Source organism: Taeniopygia guttata, chromosome 1A, assembly GCF_048771995.1.
Source record: "Taeniopygia guttata chromosome 1A, bTaeGut7.mat, whole genome shotgun sequence".
In the NCBI taxonomy this organism is placed as follows: domain Eukaryota; kingdom Metazoa; phylum Chordata; class Aves; order Passeriformes; family Estrildidae; genus Taeniopygia; species Taeniopygia guttata.
The window spans coordinates 45,752,374-45,775,706 of NC_133025.1; the positions used below are offsets into that span (position 1 = coordinate 45,752,374).

Below are 23,333 nucleotides of genomic sequence, written 5' to 3' on the forward strand. Positions count from 1 at the left end.
GCGGATGCCGCCGGGGGCTGCAGGCAGGGCGGGCGGACTCTTCCTGCCGGGGTCCGCTCCCAGCGAGGCGAGCCCGGGCGGCGGGGAGAGCGCTGTGCCGAGTGCTGCGGGCGGAACGCCGGCTGCCGGGGGCCCTTCGGCTCCCAGCGCCCGGGGCGCAGGCGGGCGCTGTCCCGGCCCGGGGGCCATGTCCCGGCCCGGGGGCCGTGTCCCAGTCCGGAGGCGCTGTCCCGGCCCGGGGGCCATGTCCCAGTCCGGAGGCGATGTCCCGGCCGGGAGCGGGGCGGTGCCGCGGCTCCGGGCCAGGTGCGGCGGGCCCGGGCCCGCCCCCGCCGCCGATTGGCGCTTTCGAAAGGAGCGGCCGGCGCGGCGGCACCGCGGCGCTGTGCAGGCACAGCACGGCACGGCACGGCATGGCATAGGGTAGGACGGCACGGCAGGGCAGAGCGGTGGGTGTGACGGCAGCCCGCACCGGGGGGTGGCGGTGGCCGGGCCCGCGGGGGAGGTGTGGGGCGGCTGAGGGGCAGCGGGTCCGGTCCCAGTCCCGGTCCCGGTCCCGGCGCCGGGCGGGGAGCGCGGCGCTGCGGCGGAGCCCCGCTGGCCGCAGTGCCTCGGGCGCGCAGCTCCGGAGCGGCGGCGCTCGGGGGTCCCGCCCGTGTGCGGGGGCAGCGCTGAGTGCCGCGGGTCGGGGAGCCCCGGCAGAGCCCGTGTTGGGCGGTGCCGGTCCCTGAGAGCGGCCTGGTCACCCGTCCAGCGGCCGCAGTTCATCCAGCGTCTCGGTCACGGAGGTCGGAAGGGAAGTGCCTCGAAACTTACCCTGGGGAAGGAAGAGGGGAGAGTTTTTGCATAACCGCCTTCAAACCAGTCTCTTCTGTGCCCTACGCAGGCGTTTGAGGATGCTGTGCTGATTCTGTAGGAAATTTGCCCCAGTGCTCTTGGCTAAAACACTCATTCATATTGCTTAATAAGCGGAAAAGCGTCTGCCTCCTTTCTTTGCCCAAAAGCTGGCCATGTTCCAGGGATGCTGTGTGTCACCTTTGGCACAGCATCAGATCAAGACGTGGGAAAAAGTACATGTATTCCTTTAGGAGTTATAAGGCCTAACTGGGAATGCATTTGAAATTGTACCCTGTGAGTCTTTCAGAATAAGAGACGATTTTATATTTAAGTCATAATAAACTACTCCTGACTGTGGTCAGCCAGCAGTATAATGAGCATCGAAAAATGCTCCCCTACTGTGTTACTTTGCTGGAAGAAGTGTGGGTTAGAAATGGAAGGGAGAGAAGAACTTGCTTGTGTATGTGAGGGAACAACTGGGACAGCGTGTCTGGTGTTAACCAGCCTCTGCCCAAACTGGATGCTCCTGTGGGAAAGCAGCCGTCTGCATGTCTCCTGTGGAGATGGCAGCTGCTGAGACAAAGTGCTCCTCCCTGATTTCAAGTGCATTTCTCTGCTCCGACAGGTGTACCAGGGCCTTTGTTGCCATTTGGTAGGGGAGAGCGTGCTCACCGCCTCTGCCTGTGTGCACTTCATGGAGAGGCGTGGAGGGGCAGTCTCTGAGGAGACAGTCAGCGTGCCTTAATGTAAAGAGTTGGTTGCCGCCTTAAAGCCCATCGCCTCGGACTGACCAGTCTGGTTCTTTCTCTTTAGTGCCTCTGATGCCTCCCCACGGAAGCAGAGCTCCTGCTGACTCAGTAAATGCAACAAAAAGGTTCTGAAATTGCTGTAGTGATGGAGTAGCTCTCCGTTCAGTGGATGTCTCTTGTGCCTACCCCTTTTATTTTGCATGTTATTAGATGTGTCTGTAAAAAAAAAACCTTGACTATCCTGTAGTAGGTTTCAATAGATACTGATGTGACAGCTTCTTTCATTTCAATCTGTTTATAAACATGGGTTCCAGTAGGTACTGTCAAGACTAATCCAGTTCCTCTGGGTTAGACTGTTGTGACTGCCTTTGGGTGTTGATGGAATAGAAGATGATGTTATATATCTTAAATATAGGGTGAAGATGTAGAAGTGTTTCTACCCTAGTGTTTTCTTAATGAGCCTGTTAACAGAAGACAGTTTAATGAGCCTGTGAATCCCTTTAGGTTCCACTTAAGCAAGGTCAATGGCTGCTTCATCAACGTTTTAGCTATCTGTAGAATGGGAGAGTTTGTTTATTTGTTTATATGTAAACTGTTCAGTCAAGTAAAATGGGATTTGGACTCGGTCCATCTTGTGCTACACAATGGGTTGTAATTAATGTAGCATGTCTTGCTGGTTGGGGCCCACTGAATGATCTACAAATCCTGATACAACTGATCCTAAGCAGGCTATCTCATGGAGTATCTGAGAGTGTGTGTTAACACCCTAAAGTATTTGTGTAAAGTGCTTTAGTATTTGCTGACTGTGCTGTTTCTCAGAGTGTCTGGAGGCAAAGTGATGGGCATCTCTGTGGAGAGCAGAGGCAAACTGTGGTCTCACAAGTCTGTGTGGGTCATGTCCAGGGTGTGTCTGCACCCTCTTTGCTGAGAAATGCCTGTCCCTATACCATGTGTCAATAGATAGGGATATTTTTCTCATCCTTCTTACCTGGTATTGATCCATAGCTCTAGTCCTTTACTGGAGGTTTGGCACTCAACCAGCTAAAGGTAATTCTTGCCTCTCCTGATATATAATTTGTGGCTGACCATCTGTCTCCCAGTAAATCACTGTCTCTGTATTGATCCAGCTGTAAGGTGTGGCTCAGTGACAGCTCCTCTCCTTCCATGCCACAAAGCCATTGGCAGCAGAATTACCAGCAAAAATGAGGTGCTTCCTGAAAGTGGGGTTGGTGGTGGGGGACCTCTGCTTACTGAGCTTGGAATTGGACTGGTTGCCCCCAGCTGGGAAAAGCTCACAAGTTTCTGGTGGTTTCCTTGTTTTAAGGGTTGAAGCAGGAAGGGGAAAATGGAGAAGAAACCACACCAGAAACAGTTGGAGGAAGGGGAAGAATTATTAAAAGAATTGTTTCTACTGTGTTGGGCTTATTCAGTCTTCTGTCCCAAGGGACCTTGAGGGTATCAAGGTCTGCCTGGAAATGAGAATGGCATAGTCTGAACTATGCAGGGGATGTGTTACAGTGTACTTTTATTCTGAGGTCCTTTCTTTCACAAACTTCAGGGTCTGAACAGTAAATGCCTGTTGAATGCAAGTTGATAAAATTGGCATGTGTAGAAACTGACACAGTCCTATCTGGAGCTGTCAAAATTCACTATCAGATACTTACTTCATTCATTATGTACAGCTTTTTGATGCAGGGAAACCAACTGGTTTTAGAAGTCAGATTTGGTTATGACTACGTGGTACTGCAGTATTCACCTCACCACAGCACCTTCTGCACATTTACAGGCTGACTACTTGAAGGTGGCAGATCTGGGTCTTCTCATCCTGTGCCTCTCTCAGTAAGTGATAAGGCTGCATTAATCTGTATTCCCTGCAAACTCTGAGCTGAACTGTTTGGCATCTGAAAATGGGAAATTGTTACTGTATTACTTTTCAACTTAAAATTCATGCAGTGTAGCTCACATTATCAGAGGGGGTTTTTGTTAAGTGTTTTTCAGATTCCCTGATTATAAGTGAAGCCTTTTGACTTTCTAGGGAGCTCTGACATATGGGCTTACAAAATAACTTGTTTTAGAAGAGCAGGCCCTTGAAGTTCAAGTGCCACAATTTTCCTCAATCTCCTCTTTTTTTTTTTTTGGCAAGACTAGTTTTTGTTAGGCATGCTACAAAACTGCAGATGCTGAGCATTCCTGTGATAGCTGCAGTGTGAATATTTTGCTTTGTTCATGTTTTAAGTGCTCCCTGTGAATTAGGCTGCCTTTTGTTTTCCCTTGGCAGTTAATATGTTAGAGCTCTTGTTAGCCTATATGGACCTCCTTATTTTAATGAGACTGTCTTCTCTACTGGGTGTTCTGCTGTTGTTTTATTTATTTTTTTTAATCAATGAAGCCTCTTATTGAGCTTCTCCTAGGACAATAGCTTTCTTATGCCAAAGGAAAACGTATTCCCCTGGACAAAGCTGTGGGAAGCATAACATGCTCATTAGTAATGCTTGGTATATACCCTTCCCTTCCCTTGTTCATTCATAGAAGGAAAAATGACATCAAGGAGAGGATGTCTCTCTTTTTTTTTCCTTCACTAGAAATAAAAGGAAGGGGAAAGATATCACTGGTGTGTCTCTGACAAGGTCTGAGAAAAGCTAGCAGTCCTGCTACAAGGAAGTGTCTTCACCCGAAACCAAACTGGTTGCTCATTTGCCAGTCGTAGAGGTAAGTTGTTTGAAATGCCTGGTACGTGTAGTCCCACGTAGTCTGTGAGCTTTACGGCGGGGGAACGGGGGGAGAAAAACCATTCTGTTTTCTATGTAGGATGAAAAGGTGAGAATTTTGTTTTCTATGATGGGCTATTCAGCCTTCTGTCATAGGGAGGCCAGGTTGTGCAGGAGAGAAGATGCCATCTACATACAAAGCCTAAATAGCTGGGACAGGGGAGAAAAATTACTTAATTTTAAATGAAAACAGATGAGTTGAAATGTCTGATAATGTCTGCGATATGGTTTAATCAGTAAGATGAACTTTTATGTCAGCTATTAAGTAACAGAGCAAGTAAGTTGTTTTTAACAGGTTTCAAGACACAGATAGGAAATTTTTGACATTGTAAAATACCACTGGAAAAATTTTATGGAGAAATACTCTCTGTACCCATGCATGCAGCTAACCTGGCAATGCTGCACATCTAGACCTGGAGCCTCCAGGGAAAGACTTACTAATCCTTATTCCAGTGTAAAGCTTGTGCTGGATTTTCCCATGGTTGAAAGCATTGCTGGAAAATACAGTGTTGGCTTCAGGAGAGAAAGCTTTGACTGGATTGTCTCCAAAGTTTCCTTAATGATCATTTTGCCAGGGATTTGTACAGATCGCTATATTGTTGCAATAGTTTGCAGCATTTGTTGAAAACTTAGTGCATGCATGCTGCCTGCAAAGTCACAATCCCAACAGAGATTTCTAAAAACATTGATCATATGTCTATGCTAGAACTTTATGATCTTTAAGGTCCCTTCCAGCCCACACCATTTGATGATCCTGTAAGAGAAAAATCTTATTAGTCAAAATGATTTCTCTGTTTTAAGGTTTTCATGATCTTCCAAGTATTTAATGTAAACTCAGAGTGCATATATCTGTCTGCACACATGTACGAGATACACTTGTGATAACTGGGAAGGAGAAATCAGAGACAACTGTGTTAAATCCAAGAATGGTTTGAAGTATGTGTATTACTCTTTGGCAAAATAAATGTCATACAGCTCCTAAAAATCTTGCCAACTTTGGAGCATTCTTTATGCATACAAAGTTGCTACTTTTGCTGCAATAACGGCACCTTTATCTAAGGGCGGAGTACTGAAGTACTCCGCCCTTAGATAAACCTTACCTACTAAGATATTTTCCTCTTTCCCCTTCCCTTCCTATGAGACTTATTTTTCCAAAGCAGCACTGATGGGTTTTTCTCAGAATTTTCATGAAAGCATGAGAGACTGTAATAAAAATCTCTTATTTTTCCCCAGGAGGAGAAACTAATGTAAAGCAGGTGACCATGCAGAATGCAATTCAGGTAAATACCTTTTGAAGTGTTTAAATCCTGTATACATGTATAATACTTTTTTTAAAATACTAAACTCTACCCTGAAGCAGATGAAATACTAGATTCACCAGTTACCTCTGATTTTAAAAAAAGTAGTAATTGGCCCCTTTTACAAGGATAACCCACTGTTATTATCAGATAGGTGACCCATTCACTTCTTAGCACTGTTAGCTAAGAAGATTTTGAAGTCAGAGCCTGAGATTATTGAAAAATTTCCATCATGATTAAGAAGTTTTTCTAATAACCTTATATTCTAGTTAATCACTTAAATATAAATATATTTTACATACACACTGAACTGAAGGAAAATAGTTAAGAATGCTAGAAAGATTCTGTCTTCAGAAATTTTACTTCACAAAATTTCAGTGTGGTCTTTCAGTGTGATAAGTTACCTCTCATTTACAAGATACAGAGTTCTGAAGAGAAATGCTAAGTATTTGTGTTCAAGAATTGTGCTATGTCCTTGCATGGAAATGTTTCCTCTTTTAATGCTATAATTTTTAATGGTTTAAGCACAAAATGTCTCTGAAATGTTTGATTAAGAAATCAGTAGTCTGTAGTAAATTATATGATAATTTGCAGATTTCATGACTTAAAATGTACTGAGTTAAAAAAAAAACCCAAAGCATTTAATGCATGTTGTCTTTATTCTGTATTCAGGAAAGTATTTAATTTAAAATCCAAGGGAGTCCAGAGAAGGCATGCAGTGGTATATTGATGCAGGAGTTACTAACAAGAGCAGAACCACTTTGTTGCTCTGTTGGTTTTCTCTGTCAGTTGAAAGGGAAGTGAACACTCTGAGTAACAGTTCTTCAGTCTAATTCAGAACCACACGTTTTTGTCATCTGACTGCAAATATTAGAGCTTCCTCTCTTCAGCGTACTGAAATCTCTGCAGGTGTGGTTTGGAGATGAGCTTCCCTTGAGCCCCCGAAGTCCTCTGACCCCGCGACATGGGCCGGGTCTGGCAGATGTGTGCCTGTATGACCAGTGGATATCTGTGCGGCACGAAGCCACTTTGGTGCCTATGCAAGAAGATCTCTCCATTTGGCTGTCTGGCTTGCTGGGTGAGCTTAAAAATAAATCACTCTAATGAATTTCAAAGCACTTTCAATACTCTAGTCAGCGCTGACATGTAATATCTATAGTACTATTAAGATCTGGTGTATTTGAGTTTGAATGGCTGGGAGAATTGCATTAAAATGCATGCTTTGATTTCAGTTTTATTAGCTGCCGCCTCTTAAGGATTGCACAATTAATGATTCTAATTTGTATTTCTGAATCTTGTTAGTCTAATTAATATATAATTAAACTAATATTTGAATTTATTTTAGTTATATATTTCTTCTATTTTTCAGTCTTTAGTACTGGAATGCTATTTGAGTTGTCTTTAAGTTCATATGAAATTTCTTTACCTTTTTCTTAAAGGAATGGAAGTCAAAGCAGAACAACTGCTAGAAGAACTTGATAATGGGGTACTGCTTTGCCAATTGATTGATGTTCTTCAAAACACAGTTAAAAAATGTTGTAACACAAACAACTTAAGGGTGAGTTGTAGAACGATATTTTAAATACATCTATAGAGCACTAAATTTTAAGTAGTAGTTACAGGGAAAGCAGGTGAGTGAGGCTTCCCAAAGAAGTGTTTAGTATGCTGTGTATCCAGAGACTGATTAACAACAAAGTGGCTTTGTAGATGGATAAACTCATCCAACAAATTACTTGCTTTTTTAGTCACATCCTAATGTCCTTTCTAGGTTTTTAATTTGATTTCAGTAGAAGTCTTGCCAGAGGAAGGTCTAGTCCAAGTCTGGAGTTTGTTCCTCTGACACCAGTGTGGGTTTTTAATAAGATATCCATTGGTGTATGTTTTGTGCCAGAAAGTGGTGGCTGAACTCATGTGTACAGGTCAGCCATACAAGTATCCAAACCTGGAGATGGGCTTCAGTGTTTCCATTGAGAGGCAGTGCTTAGCTGAAATGTGAATCTCAAGCAAGTCTCTCTTACTTTGGAGTACAAAGGCTGCAGAACTAAGGACTGTTCACTCAGTGACTATTCACAATGATAAAGTATAATGCCTTCTATATTAGTGTAGCTTTTCTCATGGAATACATGGTGAGTTGAACACAAAATAGTTACAACTGTTTTTGTACTCTGAATTTAGGGTGTATTTTCCTTTGCAAATAAGCTTTGAAATCTGTTGGCAAGGTTGATGCATACAATGTACTTTTTGTTTTCTTCCCTTGCCAGAATTTTCCTATGAGAAAAGTTCCATGTAAGAAGGATGCTCCATCAGGATCTTTTTTTGCCAGAGACAATACAGCCAACTTTCTTAACTGGTGTAGAGCCATTGGAGTTGATGAGACATACCTCTTTGAATCTGAAGGCTTAGGTAACTCTCTCTTTTTGTAAGATTTGCTTTGATCTTTGTGTGAATCACTACCAGGTCAGGGAGATGCCTTGTTATAGACTTTTGAACTTTTTCTCTTGATTCTGTGTGTGTCGTGCAAGCTTTTATTTATTTTAAGGCAGTGTGGAAGTAAAAGCCTTTGAAAATCAGGTCAATGACTAATAAGACTTGCATGATGCTTTTCTAAATTTCTGAAAGTTACTGTGTGGGATGAAGTGGGGACTGAGTGCTGTGGAACAAAATATCGTGTTTTTCTTCAGTAAAAAGAACCACTGAGAATGTGGTTTCACTTTCTGTGTGTGGGAAGACCACAGGGTCATGGAGTCAGCTCACAATAAGATCCTTTATTTGGTATTTACAGCCATTCTTCTTGCAAAAATCCCTCAGAATAATACATTCAAGATGGTTAAATTTGGTAACAACATCAGGGCATTGTGTCTTAAGTGGCAACAGCCTGTTGGTAATTAACATTTAGTTCAGGACACAACATTACTGTAAACCATTTGTATTTTCCCATTTATGAAGATAGTTATAAAAATAAATACTGCCAACTATAAGTATGCCTGCCCCATTGCACAACTGGTGCTGTATAGCAACTTCTAGACTGATGGAATAAAATTTTTTTGACTGCTAGTTAAGAGGATTGTACTTTTATCACACAATAAATAAGGAAATGCTCTTCTACGTATTATGCTCTTCTAGCTATTATGTCAGTAAAAATTAATTAATACAAAACTTTCTATGGCAAGTCAAATTCTATTTTTTGTTGTCTGGCTTTTTTTTTTTAGTAAGCAAAATATCTGCCTGTCAGCAGACTAGCAAAAAACTGAGAAGTATCTTTGTTTTCAGTAATCATATGAAATTGTCATAATACTTAATGTATTTTGAAGTCTTTGTTCTATTAAATGCTATTTACATGCTGGCTGGACTGCCCATGCATGTCTACTGGATAAGTCATCTTTTAAAACAGTTGTGAAAACTCCATCATTTGCATGTCTCATTTTGATTAACTAGTGAGTGTATCTTTTTTCAGTGCCAGGAAATGCAGAGTAGAACTGAGTTACAATAATTATTTTTTTTATTATTTTTGTTCCTTGTAGGAATTGTATTGTTTAAACATGTTAGTTCCTGTAAATGGGCAGGTACCTAGAACTTTTTAGCTTCCCTGAGATAAGCAGACATGATTTCTTAGTGCTGTGGCTTTCACTTGTTGCAGAGAAGTGTTTTGAAGTCTAACTCCTGACACAAGCTTGCTTTGTGGCATAAATATCTTCTGTGAGTCTTTTTGGCAGTTGAAATGAGCAGACTTGCAGCCTCCTAGATGAAACATTCTTTCCACTGATGTTTTCCATCAGACTTTCAAGCCATTCTTCATGAATGAAACAGGGGAAGGATAAGTTGACAGTTGTCTTTTTCCTGTCAGGTACATATAGCAGCACCTCCTGAAAAGTGTAGATGACGGGGAAGGATAATAAATCAAGAAGCTTGTCAGACAGCGAAAAGGAAGAGTAGGCATCGTGGGGTGCCCTTTAACGTAATGCCAAAACAAATGTCTTGATCTCTGCTAGGGATATATTTGGATTTTTCTCTTTTGGAGTCAAGCAAATTGAAACACTTTTGTTACAGCTGGTAAATGCACACACAGATGTGCACATGCATATTCATACACTAAAAAATAGATTAATTGGCCTCTAAAAGGAGTTTTTAGATTATGGCTGTGCCAACTTTCTATTGTAGATTTACCCTTCGTAATTGAATCTTTTAAAAAGCAGACTTAGAAATTGGAGTAGATGATGTAAACAAAAAAATCTGACTTCATATTTGGATTATACTTTAGGAAACACATTTAAAATGAAGGCATTTTAAATATCAAATTGAACATCAGAAATGTGTTGGATTTCATCTGTAAATAAAGAGCTGGAACTTTGGAAGTAGTGATAAGAAAAGATCTGTTGCTTACTGCACTGGTAACAGTCACCCAGATTGTTCTTTCCTAGCCAAGGTTTAAAACCACTCAGGCTGGCTGGCTGTGTAGCCATCCACTTGTGAGCTAGGGCCCTTGCAGTGTATCCTCCACTGGATGGTAACCCTCAGAGTGCATGTACCTAGCTGTGTCTGTAAGCATGAGCAGGAACAGATGTGTGTATTTTCCTTTTTATAGTTGTTAAGTGCTTTTTGTCTTTAAGACTGTGCTATTGTATTTGGGAATAGGAAACAGGAAGCATTCTTGTATCTTTCTTTCCTATTCTCATCAAGAAAGATGATCATAAAATATATTTCTCTTAGGAGGAAGAGAAGAGTGGTTTCAGGAGTGCCAGGATGGGTCTAAAGTCTTTATGGAATAGAAAATTAGAGTTGTAAAGCATGTAGTGCTTTGTCAATGATAATGTACCTTGCCTTTGGGTAGGATGATGGAAATTTATAGTCATGGATACCTCATCTTCCCTTCTCTTGGCTGTACCTAATTGCCTAGGCCTCCTGCAATAAATATGAACTATAACTCCTCTTTATTCTCTTCCCTTTTAGTGTTGCACAAGGATCCAAGACAAGTGTATCTTTGTCTGCTGGAAATTGGGCGCATTGTATCTGGGTACGTGATCCATACATGCTCCCAACAAGAAATTGAAGGACGCATCCTACTAAGTAAAAGCTAGGACAAAGACAGGACGTTGTTTGCAGCTGTTAAGTGTAATGCAGTGGATGCTAATTCTTGCAAAAAGTAATGAATTAGTTTTTCTAGGACCATCATACAATATGAATATTTTTTTCAAATATTTATCAGACCCTTTCCTTGGAGAGGTGCTGTTCTGTGCCGGTTTCTATAACTATGTGTTTAAGTTATACATTCATTCTTATGTGTACCTCTTGGAAGAACTCACTGAGCATTAAATACAATTTCAAGGGTTTAAATTTTTCAGCCATTTTAAAGGTATCTCTTTATTATCTAAATGTAGACTTAATTTATTTCTAGTACAGTGCTGGAAGTTTTAAGATAGTCTATCTAAATTGGATGTGACCTCAGCTGTCTAGTTTTGGCAGTATTTTTACTGCATCCACTGCTTAACACCAAGGCTACCTTAGGAAGGGCTTCTGCTAGAAACTCAGAGTGCTCCTTCTCTTTGGATTATCAAGACAATTACTCCTCTGATTGATTGATTCAGATGTCCTTGTCTGTCAAGCCACTTATAATTTTGCAAGTTTGTTATCATCAGCTTCTTTTTGTCTTCTTTTAATAAGTTAGTAATTAAACCCTCTGCTTTGGTATTTGAGGTATGGAGTTGAACCTCCTGTACTTGTAAAACTAGAGAAGGAAATTGAGCTAGAAGAAACCCTGCTGATGACCTCTGGGCCACCATCACCTCTTAGCACACCAAAGTCATGTTGTCACCATGGGGAGCTACATGAGGCAGTAAGTGCTACTTGCTTAGTGTGATATGGGCTTTAAATTAAACTCTTAGTTTGGGACTTGTATGATCTGTCTTAGTAAGGACTGGCTGGTTTTCATCTAATATGTGTGAGCCTCCTCAAACAGAAGGGTATGCATGTCTTTTTATCAATTTTGTTTGGAAAATGTAAATAAAATGCTATTCTATACGTTTTGGAGTGTCTATAACCTACATTGATTTCCTTTCCCCTCTTCCTTCTCCTTGCTTCTTTGTACATAAGAAATGTTTGTGTATAAGAAATGCTCTCGTTCAATTTTTCTGGTGTCAGTATTCTATGACTGCAATGAATGTTTGTTTCTCTACAATTTGATCTTTTCATAAGACTTCATCAGATGTTAAAGTAGGCTTAGAAAGTCTTTTGAAAGATTTTTAAATCAAACCTCTGTAGCACTACCAGTTGGAAATGAACATGTATGCAGAAAAGGAAACAATTTGTACAGCTTGTGAACTGGTCCAGAGGAAATGATGAACAATTTTCTTATTCTGCTTAAAAATTAATTTGTTTTAAAGATCCCCTGTGTTGTAATGTAAAAATTCTGTTTCTTTGGGGATGTCAGCCACCAGATCCTTACTTTCTCCGAAAACTCACTATTTCTTCTTCTAGGCAATAGTCTCACCCTTCCAGTTTGTTGCATTTCTAAGTAGCTCTTAGAGGCAGATCTCTCTAACCCAGCCTATATCTGGGGACTCCCTTTCCCCTTTTTTCAGTGGTTTCCTTCTTGGGTCTTCCATCTTAATAGAAGTAGATGGTTAAACTTGTGCTTGTGTCAAAATCTAACAAATGCTTTAAATTTAATAACTAGGTAAAACATATAGCAGAAGATCCTCCCTGCAGTTGTTCCCATCGATTTTCAATTGAATACTTGTCAGAGGGACGTTATCGACTGGGAGATAAAATACTCTTCATACGAGTAAGTAGTTTTTTAGAACTCAAATTTATATTTATTTTGGGGCGAGAAATGCTTTTAAGTGAAATACCTCATTTTTATGGAGTTGTTTTAGAATTACAGAATTATTTAGGTTGGGACAACTTGACATTCAATCCCTTATTCTAAATGGGTGTAATTACTCCATTCTTTAGATTTTTGATCCACAAACATTGATTTTATAACCACACTAAACGAAGATAATGTTTCTCTGTGGTGTCTTTAAAATTCCAGTAATGACTTGCAACATAAATAAGGATAATGCTATAGAATATCCTGAGAATGTTGCTTGTTCAAAACCTGGATTCTTGGGGTTTATAATTTGCGGGGTAGTTGAGTACTCTCGTCAGCAGTCATAAGAGTTTGAGTTACAAGGACATTCATAATTTAAATTAAACCCATGCCCAGAACTCTGTATACTAAACCAAGATTCTTACAGAATGGTTAAAATGTCTTCTGTAAAGATGTTTCCATTATTTCCTGACACAGAATTACTATCTCTGCAGGAGAAGCTATCTAATAAAATAATTGGGAAGCAAAAACCTTGTTTATCACATAATTTCGGTATTAAAATGTTTCTCTGTTAAAAAGGAAGTGCTATTTTTAGTCAATTTCATTAGGTGGTAATGTAAGATGAAGAAAACTAAAACAAGATAAGAATTTCTCTTGTTCTTCTGCTGTCACCCCCTCTTCCCCATTCTCAGATGCTACATGGCAAGCATGTGATGGTACGTGTTGGTGGAGGCTGGGACACTCTTCAAGGTTTTCTACTCAAATATGATCCATGCCGAGTGCTTCAGTTTGCAACTCTGGAAGAAAAAATCCTGGCATTTCAGAAAGGGGTCACCAGTGACAGTGTCCCCAGCTTGTCAGCTAGAAATCAGGAGCCTCCTCTTATGAATCCGATGTCAGCTGTCAATATGTTTCACAAGCAGCCATCAAAACCTCCTGCTCCTGTTTTAGGTCTTGGGGCCAGTGCCAAGAAGACTATGGTTAAACGTCCTCAGTCCCCTGCCCTGGCATCACCAAGAGTGCCAGTGACCCCATCTTCCACTGCCAAGTCATCAACAGTCAGGTCCAAATTACAAGGGTCTGCAGCAGCGAGTGTGCAGTCTCCTTTCAAACCATTAGCTGGTGCCTCAAAGAAACTGGAGTCTCCTGCATGCAACTCACCAACTTCAGCTCCTTCACAGCCTGGAAACAAAAGTTCTTCATGTGCAGGAACAAGAACAGCTCCTGTTCCCTCTGAAACATTGCGCAAACGTATTCGGTCCCCCGATGCTACCAAGGTGAAATTTGCCCTGCCTCGGGGCTCCCCAGCACCAGCACTCCATTGTGCCCTCTCACCCTCTAAAAAACAACCATCTCTCTTGTCTGGGACAGCTGGAACAACCACTTCAAAACAGAAGTGTGTCCCTGCTAAATGCAAACCTGTATCTGTCACGAAATCCAAGGCAAATTCAGCTGCTCCTAGGGCTGCTCGGCTGCCAGTTACAAATCTGCGCACTGTTGCCAAGTTTGCACATTCTCAGCAACTCCTTGCAAAACCTGCTGAAAATGATATTCAGAGGTCAGGTGTTGGGTCTCAGCATCCTCAGAAAGCCCCACAAACAACTTCTCAGCTAGCAAGGAACTTGAAGACTGCTTCCGAGCTAAAGCTATCTGCTTCTGCACCTTCCCTTGCAGTTAGCAAAGCATCAAAGCCACCACCTCCATTGTTACCTATAAGCAAAAGTGTGTCATCAACTGGCAGCAAGCAGCCAAATGCCAGTAATCCCCCTCAGGCTGGACCCTCTTTATCCAAACCTGCTGAACGCACACCTTTGTCTGTTGTACGGCTTCCTCAAACTTCAGCCAAAGCAGCAGTGACCAAAAAACCAGCACAGCCTTCCACAAAAGGTCAGCATTCATTCAAAAACTTGCAAACAAACAAAAGCTTGGCCCCAACAGCCAAGAAGCCACTCCCAAAGGAGCAGGCATATAACAGAGGAACACCTGGTGCATCAAAAGATCCTCTTATGAAGAGCAGGCAAGATGATCACTATTTTGTTATGACAGGGACTAAAAAGCCCAGAAAGTAAACTAATTTGTTACCTTCTGAGGAAGTCTCTATTTTGTTAAAAAGGGCCTCTTGTAACTACTGCACTGAGGACAAGGAAAAAAGTAAAATAACACTACATTTACTATGAAATATTAGGTATAACCTGCCTTTTGCTGCCTAACTTACTGTAAGAACTCTGTTTATTTTGCGGTTTAGAAACTTCTGCATATGTTTAGAAGGGAGCTTACTTGCTGTGTGGCACTGTGGAATGGCAAATGTCCTTGATCTGCTGCAAAAATGTGGGAGAGGAAAGGGGAATTAAAGCCAATACTTTTGCAGCAGAACTCTGGTGGTTCTGGCACATCTGCATTGAGGTATGTGGCAAGCAACAGAGCTGTGCACAAGCTGTAAAATTTCTAATACCTCAAGCAAAACTGTGGGTTTTGTTCACTAGTATTCCAGAGCCCAAATCTAGGTCACATATTTTGGAAAGAGAAGAATTTTCTAGTCCTGTTTAGATTTGACATATGCTATTATCAGTGTTCATTGTGCCCCCTTCATATGCCTTAAAGTGGATTCAGCTCACTTGGAAGTGGAGCTTGGTTTGTTTTAAATTGGACACTGATATTCATGGCCTTGACTGCTCACTTTCATTGTGCCTTAGCCTTTCAAATTCAGAACAGAACTCTCCAATGAGCAATATTACCTTTAAAACCCAGGGCAGAAAACCTTGCTTGGTTCATGTTCAAGTCTGACTAGCTTTCCAGAAAGCTCTTGCTGCATGGAGAGATGGTCCTGGGTTCTAGGGGAGACACTTTCCCCTGGGCTGGAGCATCACGCCAGCTCCTTCTCCTGGTTTGGAGCCCCAAAACAGCTCCTGCTGCAGCAACACTGAGCTGCAAGCACTGACCTGTTCTGGCAGAACTTTACTGCTCTGCAGGAGTGGTCTTTGCATGCAAGACTAAATTGCTAAATACTTCTCTCAGTGCTACGGGTTAATTTTTGTTTACACTCTGTTTTATTTATGGAGACCTCTTTCCCGGCTCTCCTCTATCACTCTCTGGAGATGAGAAGTAGTTTCCCAAAGAGGAATATAGTCTGCATTTGCCTTTAAACATGTTAAAGTGCCAGAAAGCTATACACTGTTTACAGTGCACTGTTTACATCCAGCTCCTGAAGTCTTTCAGTGGGTTCAACATCTGTGATGCTCGACACCTTTACCCTTGAGAAATGAGCTTCATGGTAGATTGAAAACTGCTGTCTTTAGGAGTAGTGCTGTTTAGTTATTTTGGGGTTAATGAACAGTTGACCCTCCAGACACTGAGGAACTCTGAAGTTCTTTGAAGATGCACTGGTGGTTTACATAGACCATCATTTCTGCCTTCCATTTCCAGTCTATTTATGGGCAGGAGTGGATGTTACTGCCATAGAGGCTCCTGGATGGTGGAACAGGGAAGCCTTTTTAAAAGGAGAAGAGTTCCATGGAATATGTAGCTTCTGGTGTTAAGGGATTTTATTTTGGTTTTTTTTTTTCCCCCTGGAACTAGAGTAAGCAAACATTGTAAACTGAATTCTCATGCGATGTGGCAGAGTCATAGAGCTGCTTTTCTGAGCACCTTGTTAGCTTATTTTATTTAATTTATGATTCTATTTATGCATATCTACTGTACAATACTGCTCACAACCTGCTGGGAGTAAGCAGTAGATGCCAGTATCCAAACTGTAGGAGGAAAACAGATGTGTTTTGATAATGTGGACACAAGTCCTACAAGATCCCATACAGAGTTGTATGTCTGGGGAAAGCCTTAGGCTTGCTTGTTTTATATGTACGCTGGTCAAAGCCACTGCTACAATGTAAGGCAGGGTATTGACTATAGTGGTTTCCTGTCTGGTTTGATAAATCTGGCACATGGTTTCATATGCTGAAAGCATTTTACAGTAGATGACTTGCTTTTTATTTTTGGGCTTCCAAATGGTGAGATACATGTGATATATCTCATGCAGGTTAATAGCTGACTTCTTGGTATTTTCTTTCTGTAATGGGTCTGGAAGAGATGGACTTAACTTTCTTCATAGTATCCCATATGGGGCAGTGTCTTAGATTTAAAATCTAAACCCACGTTGATAACATGGTGTTGTTTGGGCTGCTGCTGAACAACCCTTCCATGGTCAAATCTTTCTTTTTCTCTGCCCCCACAGTGAGTAGGCAGGAGATTGGGAGTGACATGGCTGGGAACTGGCCAACTTGAATTGGCCAAAGGGCTGTTCCATATCATAAGGCATCACCTCAACAATAAAAAGAAGGAAGAGGTAGAGAAAGAAGGGCGTGCAGGTTGTGTGGCTTTTAAGGTGGTTGTTTGCCAGCTGGCTGGGCATCAGTCTGTCTGTGGGGGTAGTGAAGGACTGCCTTTGCATCACTTGGTGGTTTACTTTTCATATCTTTCTTCATTCATTAAACTTTTTATCCAGCCAGTGAGTTTTGCTTGTGTTGCTCCTCTCTCCTTATCTTGCTGGGGGTGGAGGAGAGGTAAGGGGAGTGAGCAGCTGCCCAGGCACTTGGTTGCTGATTTGGGTCAGCCCACAGCACCTTTTAAACCATTTACAAGGTTCTTAGCATCAGTTTAAACACTGAGGCTCTTAGATCTCGGTGTAAAGAAACTTCAATAATCTACCTTTCTGACCTACAGAGAAAATGAGGCAAATGGCTTCATCTTTGGAATATATGATGTCATGTAATAAACTCAATTTTAAAGTTCAAAATTGAAATAAAAATGCATAAGCTGTTACAGTTGAAACCTAATCAGCTAATCTAAAATTACACATGGGTAGACTTGGTTTGGTTTTATTATAAAAATAATGTATTTGAGTGTGATCCAACTTGTGTGGAAACTGTACTTGCCAACTGCATAGTCATGTAACATGAGGTGAGCCAAGAAGGTGTAACAAAGTACATCCTAATGGAAATGCATACTATTTTTGCAATGTTTGCTGCCAAATAGCAAGTCTAATCTTCAGTTTATATTACCTTTTGTGAGGGAAAGATAATTTGGAGCAAGAATCAGACTGAATTCTCCATGTGATATTGATGTCCTCTGTATGAGTACTTATTTAAAATAAACATACACTGCACCTTTTTATGTGCACCTTTATGTTTCTTCTCCTGACATCTTTTTGCAGGGAGGGAAAGAGAATGCATTTCAGAAGGCTCATGTTTTCCCTCTGCCACCACATAAATAGTAGATTCCATCTCTGGCATAAATAGCTGCAATAATCTAATCCATTGTTTGGTTTGGAGTTCAAGGCATTTTTACTCTGATCCTGTTGTCAGTGTAATTGTGTGGAAGGGGCATCTTACCCTTTTCTAGGCTCCTCTAGGAATGAGCCTAAGTAGTTTCAGATATACCCGAAAGTTGTGTTTGCAGCTCTACTTGAAATATAAAGCACCTGTGTGCCATGTTTTCCCTGCTTATTTCTTGTCAATAAAAGATCTATCTCTGTCTGTTGCCATTAATGACAGAAATTTAATTAGTTTTGTTAAGTGGAGAATTGGATGTTCTCACTCGACCCACCTAATTAACTGTTTTTTCCCCTTTACTATTGGATGTTTTTAGAACTCTTTTAAAGCCTGCCTTTGTCTGCTGTTCCAAAGTGTCTTCAGTTCCTGGCAGTCTGGTGCTGGTGCCCAATCACATAGACTTACCCTTCCACTTCAGCTGTGTCTAGTAAGCACATGCAAGTGGCATCTACCATCCTTGTTCCTACAGGACCAAGCTGTGCATAGGTGTTAGTTGCAGCATTTTTTTTTTTTTAAGAGATACTGTTACATCAGGCCAATAAAATGCAAAGGCAGTCCAAGATTTTCTCATGTAAGTATCCTAATCCTATTTTATATATCTTATTTATATCTATTTATCTATCTATCTATCTCTGGTAAATTTCAGGGCAGTTTTCCTTTTAAAACTTCTAAAAACTTCTAAAAAACGTCTAAAGCACCCATAACTTGAAACATCAAACTATGCCGCTCCTTTTCTTTTTTTCCTACAGGGAAGCTGAAATCTGTTTGTCAGGTGAGTGAGTTCTATGGGTTCATCTGGTGTCTGTTAATTTTACAGAGACTACTCTGACAATGTAAACCCCTTAACTTCTCCAGAAATACATGGGCAAAACTTTTTGATTCAAATAAAACTTTTAGCTAGTTAAATCCATACTTGGCATGAAATAAGTAATGCAAGAGACATTTAATGCTATAAGACCCTTTCATTTCATGCAAGCACATTATTGAAAACCTCCTTTTCATTATTTTCTTTAAAAGTCAAGACTGAAGATCACTTTCCTAGTAGAAGTTTTGAAAAACAAATTGTCTGAAATGTTAAAAAGTTCAACACTTATACTTTTCAGACATTTTAATAAAAACTAAAACATTAAAGTATTTGAGAGGTGAGATCTGCTCACAGTTCAGATCTAGCTAGCCAGCAATCCCCATTAACTGAGAAATAAACTTTCAGGTGTTTCACCTGGTGGGAGTGCCAGCAGTGAATGGCTTTCTACTTGGGGAGGGCTACTGATGTCTAAAGCAACGCTATTACAGCATTTTGTGTGAAGTACTTTGTTCCAGATGGAAGAAAAACCTTAGAGGATGGGAGCAGCTGGCCATTTCTCCAAAGAATGTAGCTAGGCAGAAAGTATTGACAGATTTGTTGTGCTAAGAGGTTTTAGAAGGTAAGATTGCAGCATAGAACTTTGATGTAAAATTGGCTTTTATTGCTGAGTCAGAAAGTACTGCGCAAAGCTGAGATCCTACTAAACAAAGCCAAACTTGCATGCTTCCTCAAACACCCTGTTAGGCTATTCACTCAGGAAAAGTGGAATACATTAGTGTTTGTCAAAATACTCAGGGCACCTCATAAGAACCTCATGTTAAAGTCAGTTACATGCATCTTTACAGTGAAAGTATATACTTTACCTCTTGCATTTTAAAATAAAAGTAATTGTTGGAATTCAGGTTGAGAATCTTCTAATTTACTGAACTTTTATATAAGCATTATTATTATTTACTTTTCTGAAGCACTGCTGCAGTAACAAAAAATGCCTTGTAGCAGAACCTATATTCCCAGAAGAACAGAAATAATTACTGTGATGTGTCATCCTGATGAACAATATGCTGCTTCACAGCTTTTTTTTTCCTTTTTGCTGAATACGCTGCTCTATAGACACCTGTGAAATAAAACTATAATAAATTGCTTTTATTGTGTACACATTGCAGCAGTGACCCTTGAAGTACCATGAAATTTATTGCTGCATCCAAAGAAAAGAGCAGCAGAATGAGTTTATTCAAAAATCAAACTAAATATGTGTGTCTGGTATCTATATCTATAGCCCTGGAATTAAGCTTCTGTATATTACATTAGATTTGGGATGTTTTTCTGATTGCACAGTTGTATAGTCAGGATTTTAAAACACTCTTAGTTGTAGCAGGATATTTTGCTAGGTCAAATTATTTACAAATATAATGATGAAGAAGCATTTTTAGTGATGTACATGACAATGGCCATAAGAATGTCTGCTAGATTATGGATGGGTTTAATTGTTTAATGAAAAATATTGAAACATTTCTTTGTGATTTCTTTCTTAAAACCCTATGAGTTTCCCCAAGACTTGGGTCCTCATGTCACAGTCCATTTACAGTGGTGTGTAAAAGTAACATATTAGGTCTGTGAAGTCAAACATTCACAGTTTAGAGAAAGCTGTAATTCAGACGGGTAAGTGCAGCTGTTTCAGGGCATACTTGGGGTCCTGTGCAGCCCTGGGGCCTCAGCATAGGAAGGACATGGACCTGCTGGAACAAGTCCAAAGGAGGGCCACAAAGATGATCAGAGGGCTTGAGCGCCTCTCCTGTGAAGATGTGCTCAGAGAGGTGGGGTTGTTCAGCCTGGAGGAGTGAAGGCTCTGGGGAGAGGTCATTGCAGCCTTTCAGTACCTAAAGAGGGCCTTCAGGAAAGCTGAAGAGGGCCTTTTTATGGGGGCGTGTAGTGAGTGATAAGGATAAGGGGTAATGATCTTGAACTGGAAGAAGGTAGGTTTAGACTGGATGTTAGGAAGGAATTCTTCACTATGAGAATGGTGATGCGTGGGTTGCTCAGAGAAGTTGAAGTTACCTCGTATTTGGAAGTGTTCTAGCCAGGCTGGATGGAGCTTTGAGCTACCTGGTCTAATGGAAGTTGTCCCTGCCTGTGACAGGGACACTGGAGCTAGATGGTCTTTAAAGTGCCTTCTAACCCAAACCATTCTATGAGTCTATAATTTTGACACACATGTCCATTATCAATTATGATAACATCAAAATGCTGTTTCACTCAGCCTGTAGAAGAAATAGCTCTGCCTGCATAAGCAGTTGTTCAGTATTGGGGATTCTCTCTGTACATGTGTATGGCCCCTGGCCTTATTTTCTAGCCTGTGCTGAAGACAGTGAATCATTGTCATATGGGTATTTGCAGGATCTCATCCCAACACCTGAATGTTTCTCAAGGCCTATCTCCTTAAAACTGAGGAAAGTCAGGGCTGAAAGTCACTGAGATTAAAGTTTCCATTCAGCTGAGTCAATTAATTTGCATTTCAAAGTAGTGTGATAGTGTGATGATACTGGACTGAATAACTTTGAAATTTCAGGTGCCTTGGCTTTATATCTTGGGAGTACTTAGCAGCATTGCAAATTTGAGTAGTGGGCTAAAGTCAGGCACTTATAACAAGAAAGTAAAGTAGCTCTTTGTGAAACAGCGAGCTTATCTCAGTTGTCTAATATGCAGGGAGGTAGAAAGAAAAAAGATGACATATAAATCTTGTTCCTAGAGAGAGAAAATTTTTTTTCTGAAGCAAGAGAAAATCATGCAGCTTTCCTGTATTCCTTCAACATGTTCCCCATCTACCTCTACCAATAATGCAGAACCAATCTTCAGGAATTTACAGCTCATGTCGTCTTAAATGCATGCAAGGAATCTGAGTTCAGGAGCTACAAGAAATGCTGACCAATTTATTTCTCTAATTTCCTAAACTTATAATATCAGACTCTAAAATTTTTTGATGATTTTGTATGTTGTTCTGTAGAATGAAACCAAAAGTCTCTTCTGTTCCACAAGTTCTGGACCACACTGTAAGTATCATTGAACTAAATGAACGGCATAGGTGCATTCCTATTTAGCTATTTTACTCCATGTCACTGCCACAACTGCTCCTGTTCAAATCAAGCAAAAATAGGTGCTTGATTTGAAAGATACAGCCAGGTTCAAACAGTGTTTGAGTTATTCAGCTGGGTTTGGGCTATAAACAGTATAGTGCCAAAGGTGAAGGGAAGAAAACAATGAAGAAAGACTAACTGCATACAACATACAGCTGATGCTTCACCATTTACCATTTTTTATTATTTATTTTCTTAGCCAGTCACTCCCACCTTGGTCAACAAACTTCTTGTGAACATTCTAATGGAAACAGGTGCCTGGAGAACTGTAATTTGTGGGAGAGTATCACTCTTGCTGTGACTGCACAAAAAGGCATTGTGTGATTGATTTTCCAAGAATTGGGTTAAGAGGGTTTTATAAAGCTTAACAAAAAAAGCACATAAGCTTAATTTAGGTACTTTACTGCTTCCCCCTCCTTCAATAAGGAAATTATATTAAGCAGTCATGAAGTCATACCTATGATCTCAAAAACCTTTGCTGAATTTCCTACAACAGCGTTTTTCAGGCCTTGCCTTCTCCCTCTTCACCCCCAAATCTCCAGTCACAAACTACAACCACTTCAACTGCATAATGGGACAGGCAGCATTGTCACACTGAGAAGATTAATAAGCTGTGTCTATCTCCCAAAAATAAAGAAATTTTGACTAAGAACAGCCTGGTGCCTAGGTGCCTACCAGTGGGTTGGATGACAGGGACGCTGCCTTTGGAATAAGGTCTCTCTGAAGCAAGGTTTGCAGGTGAGCTCACTCTTGTTCTCAGCTCAGCTTTTTACTTCTCTGTGAATGCTCTTCTTGGGAAATTCTCATCACCAAATGTTCTAGTAGATAATGAATTATGGTAGTGTTTGTCTTAGTTTGCCTTTCCCTTGACACACAGATAACCACAAAGGAAATTTTTAAAAGCAAATTAGAAATGTGTGTTTTGGAAAATACTGCAGTGTCTGTAAAAACACTGAAGTGGTATTGTGACAATAAAGCATTTGGTTTTAGCTGAACAAGTACTGCTCTCTATAATATCTGATTCTGCATAGATTAATAAAAATTCAAGGGCATGTGCTGTTACATTGCCTGAATCTTCACAGATTTCTGCAGTTCATAAAGTATAAGACATTAATGAGATGTAATGATGTCTCTCAAAGTAAAATGAGTTCAGTGTTTTAAGAGGACCGGATATGTAGTGGTGTTTTGAGAGGCTCTTTGGAAGGAAACAAAGCTCAGGCTCTCTGTCTACATGCTTTATTCCTATACAGCAGAAATTCTAAAGCTGTACTCAAGCTAATGGGATCCTTAAGCTAAGTTCAAGCCCAAGAAGTTGCAAAAATGTACCTTAATGAGCAACCTCATAAAATGCAGTAAAAACTTATGCTTTCCATTCAATTCAACAAGTGAAATTCAGTAACAACCAATGAGAGTTTGTTAAATTGAAAGCAGCTATTTTTGTACTTGTTCTTTTGCTCATAATCCTATGAAAACTAGAAAACAATCCTTTTATTTTTTTTAACAATGATAACTACTTATGATTCAGTTGTTAAGGGCTAAATAATGAAATAACAGGATAGAAATATGTGTTTTGAAACAGAAGTAAAAACATTAGGAGTCTTGGTGTGGCTACATGC

General features: G+C 40.6%; 1 protein-coding gene across 1 annotated transcript; it reads left to right on the forward strand.

Moving 5' to 3' along the window:
- The first annotated feature begins 1,851 nt into the window (after positions 1 to 1,851).
- On the forward strand, positions 1,852 to 17,620 carry GAS2L3 (growth arrest specific 2 like 3). Its single transcript, XM_041713500.2, has 10 exons — positions 1,852 to 3,425; positions 4,169 to 4,295; positions 5,588 to 5,634; positions 6,562 to 6,730; positions 7,092 to 7,210; positions 7,914 to 8,055; positions 10,600 to 10,663; positions 11,344 to 11,482; positions 12,323 to 12,430; positions 13,150 to 17,620. Exons 3-10 carry the CDS (start codon positions 5,617 to 5,619, stop codon positions 14,524 to 14,526), a joined length of 2,136 nt encoding a protein of 711 aa, XP_041569434.2. The 5' UTR covers positions 1,852 to 3,425; positions 4,169 to 4,295; positions 5,588 to 5,616; the 3' UTR covers positions 14,527 to 17,620.
- Positions 17,621 to 23,333: the final 5,713 nt, after the last annotated feature.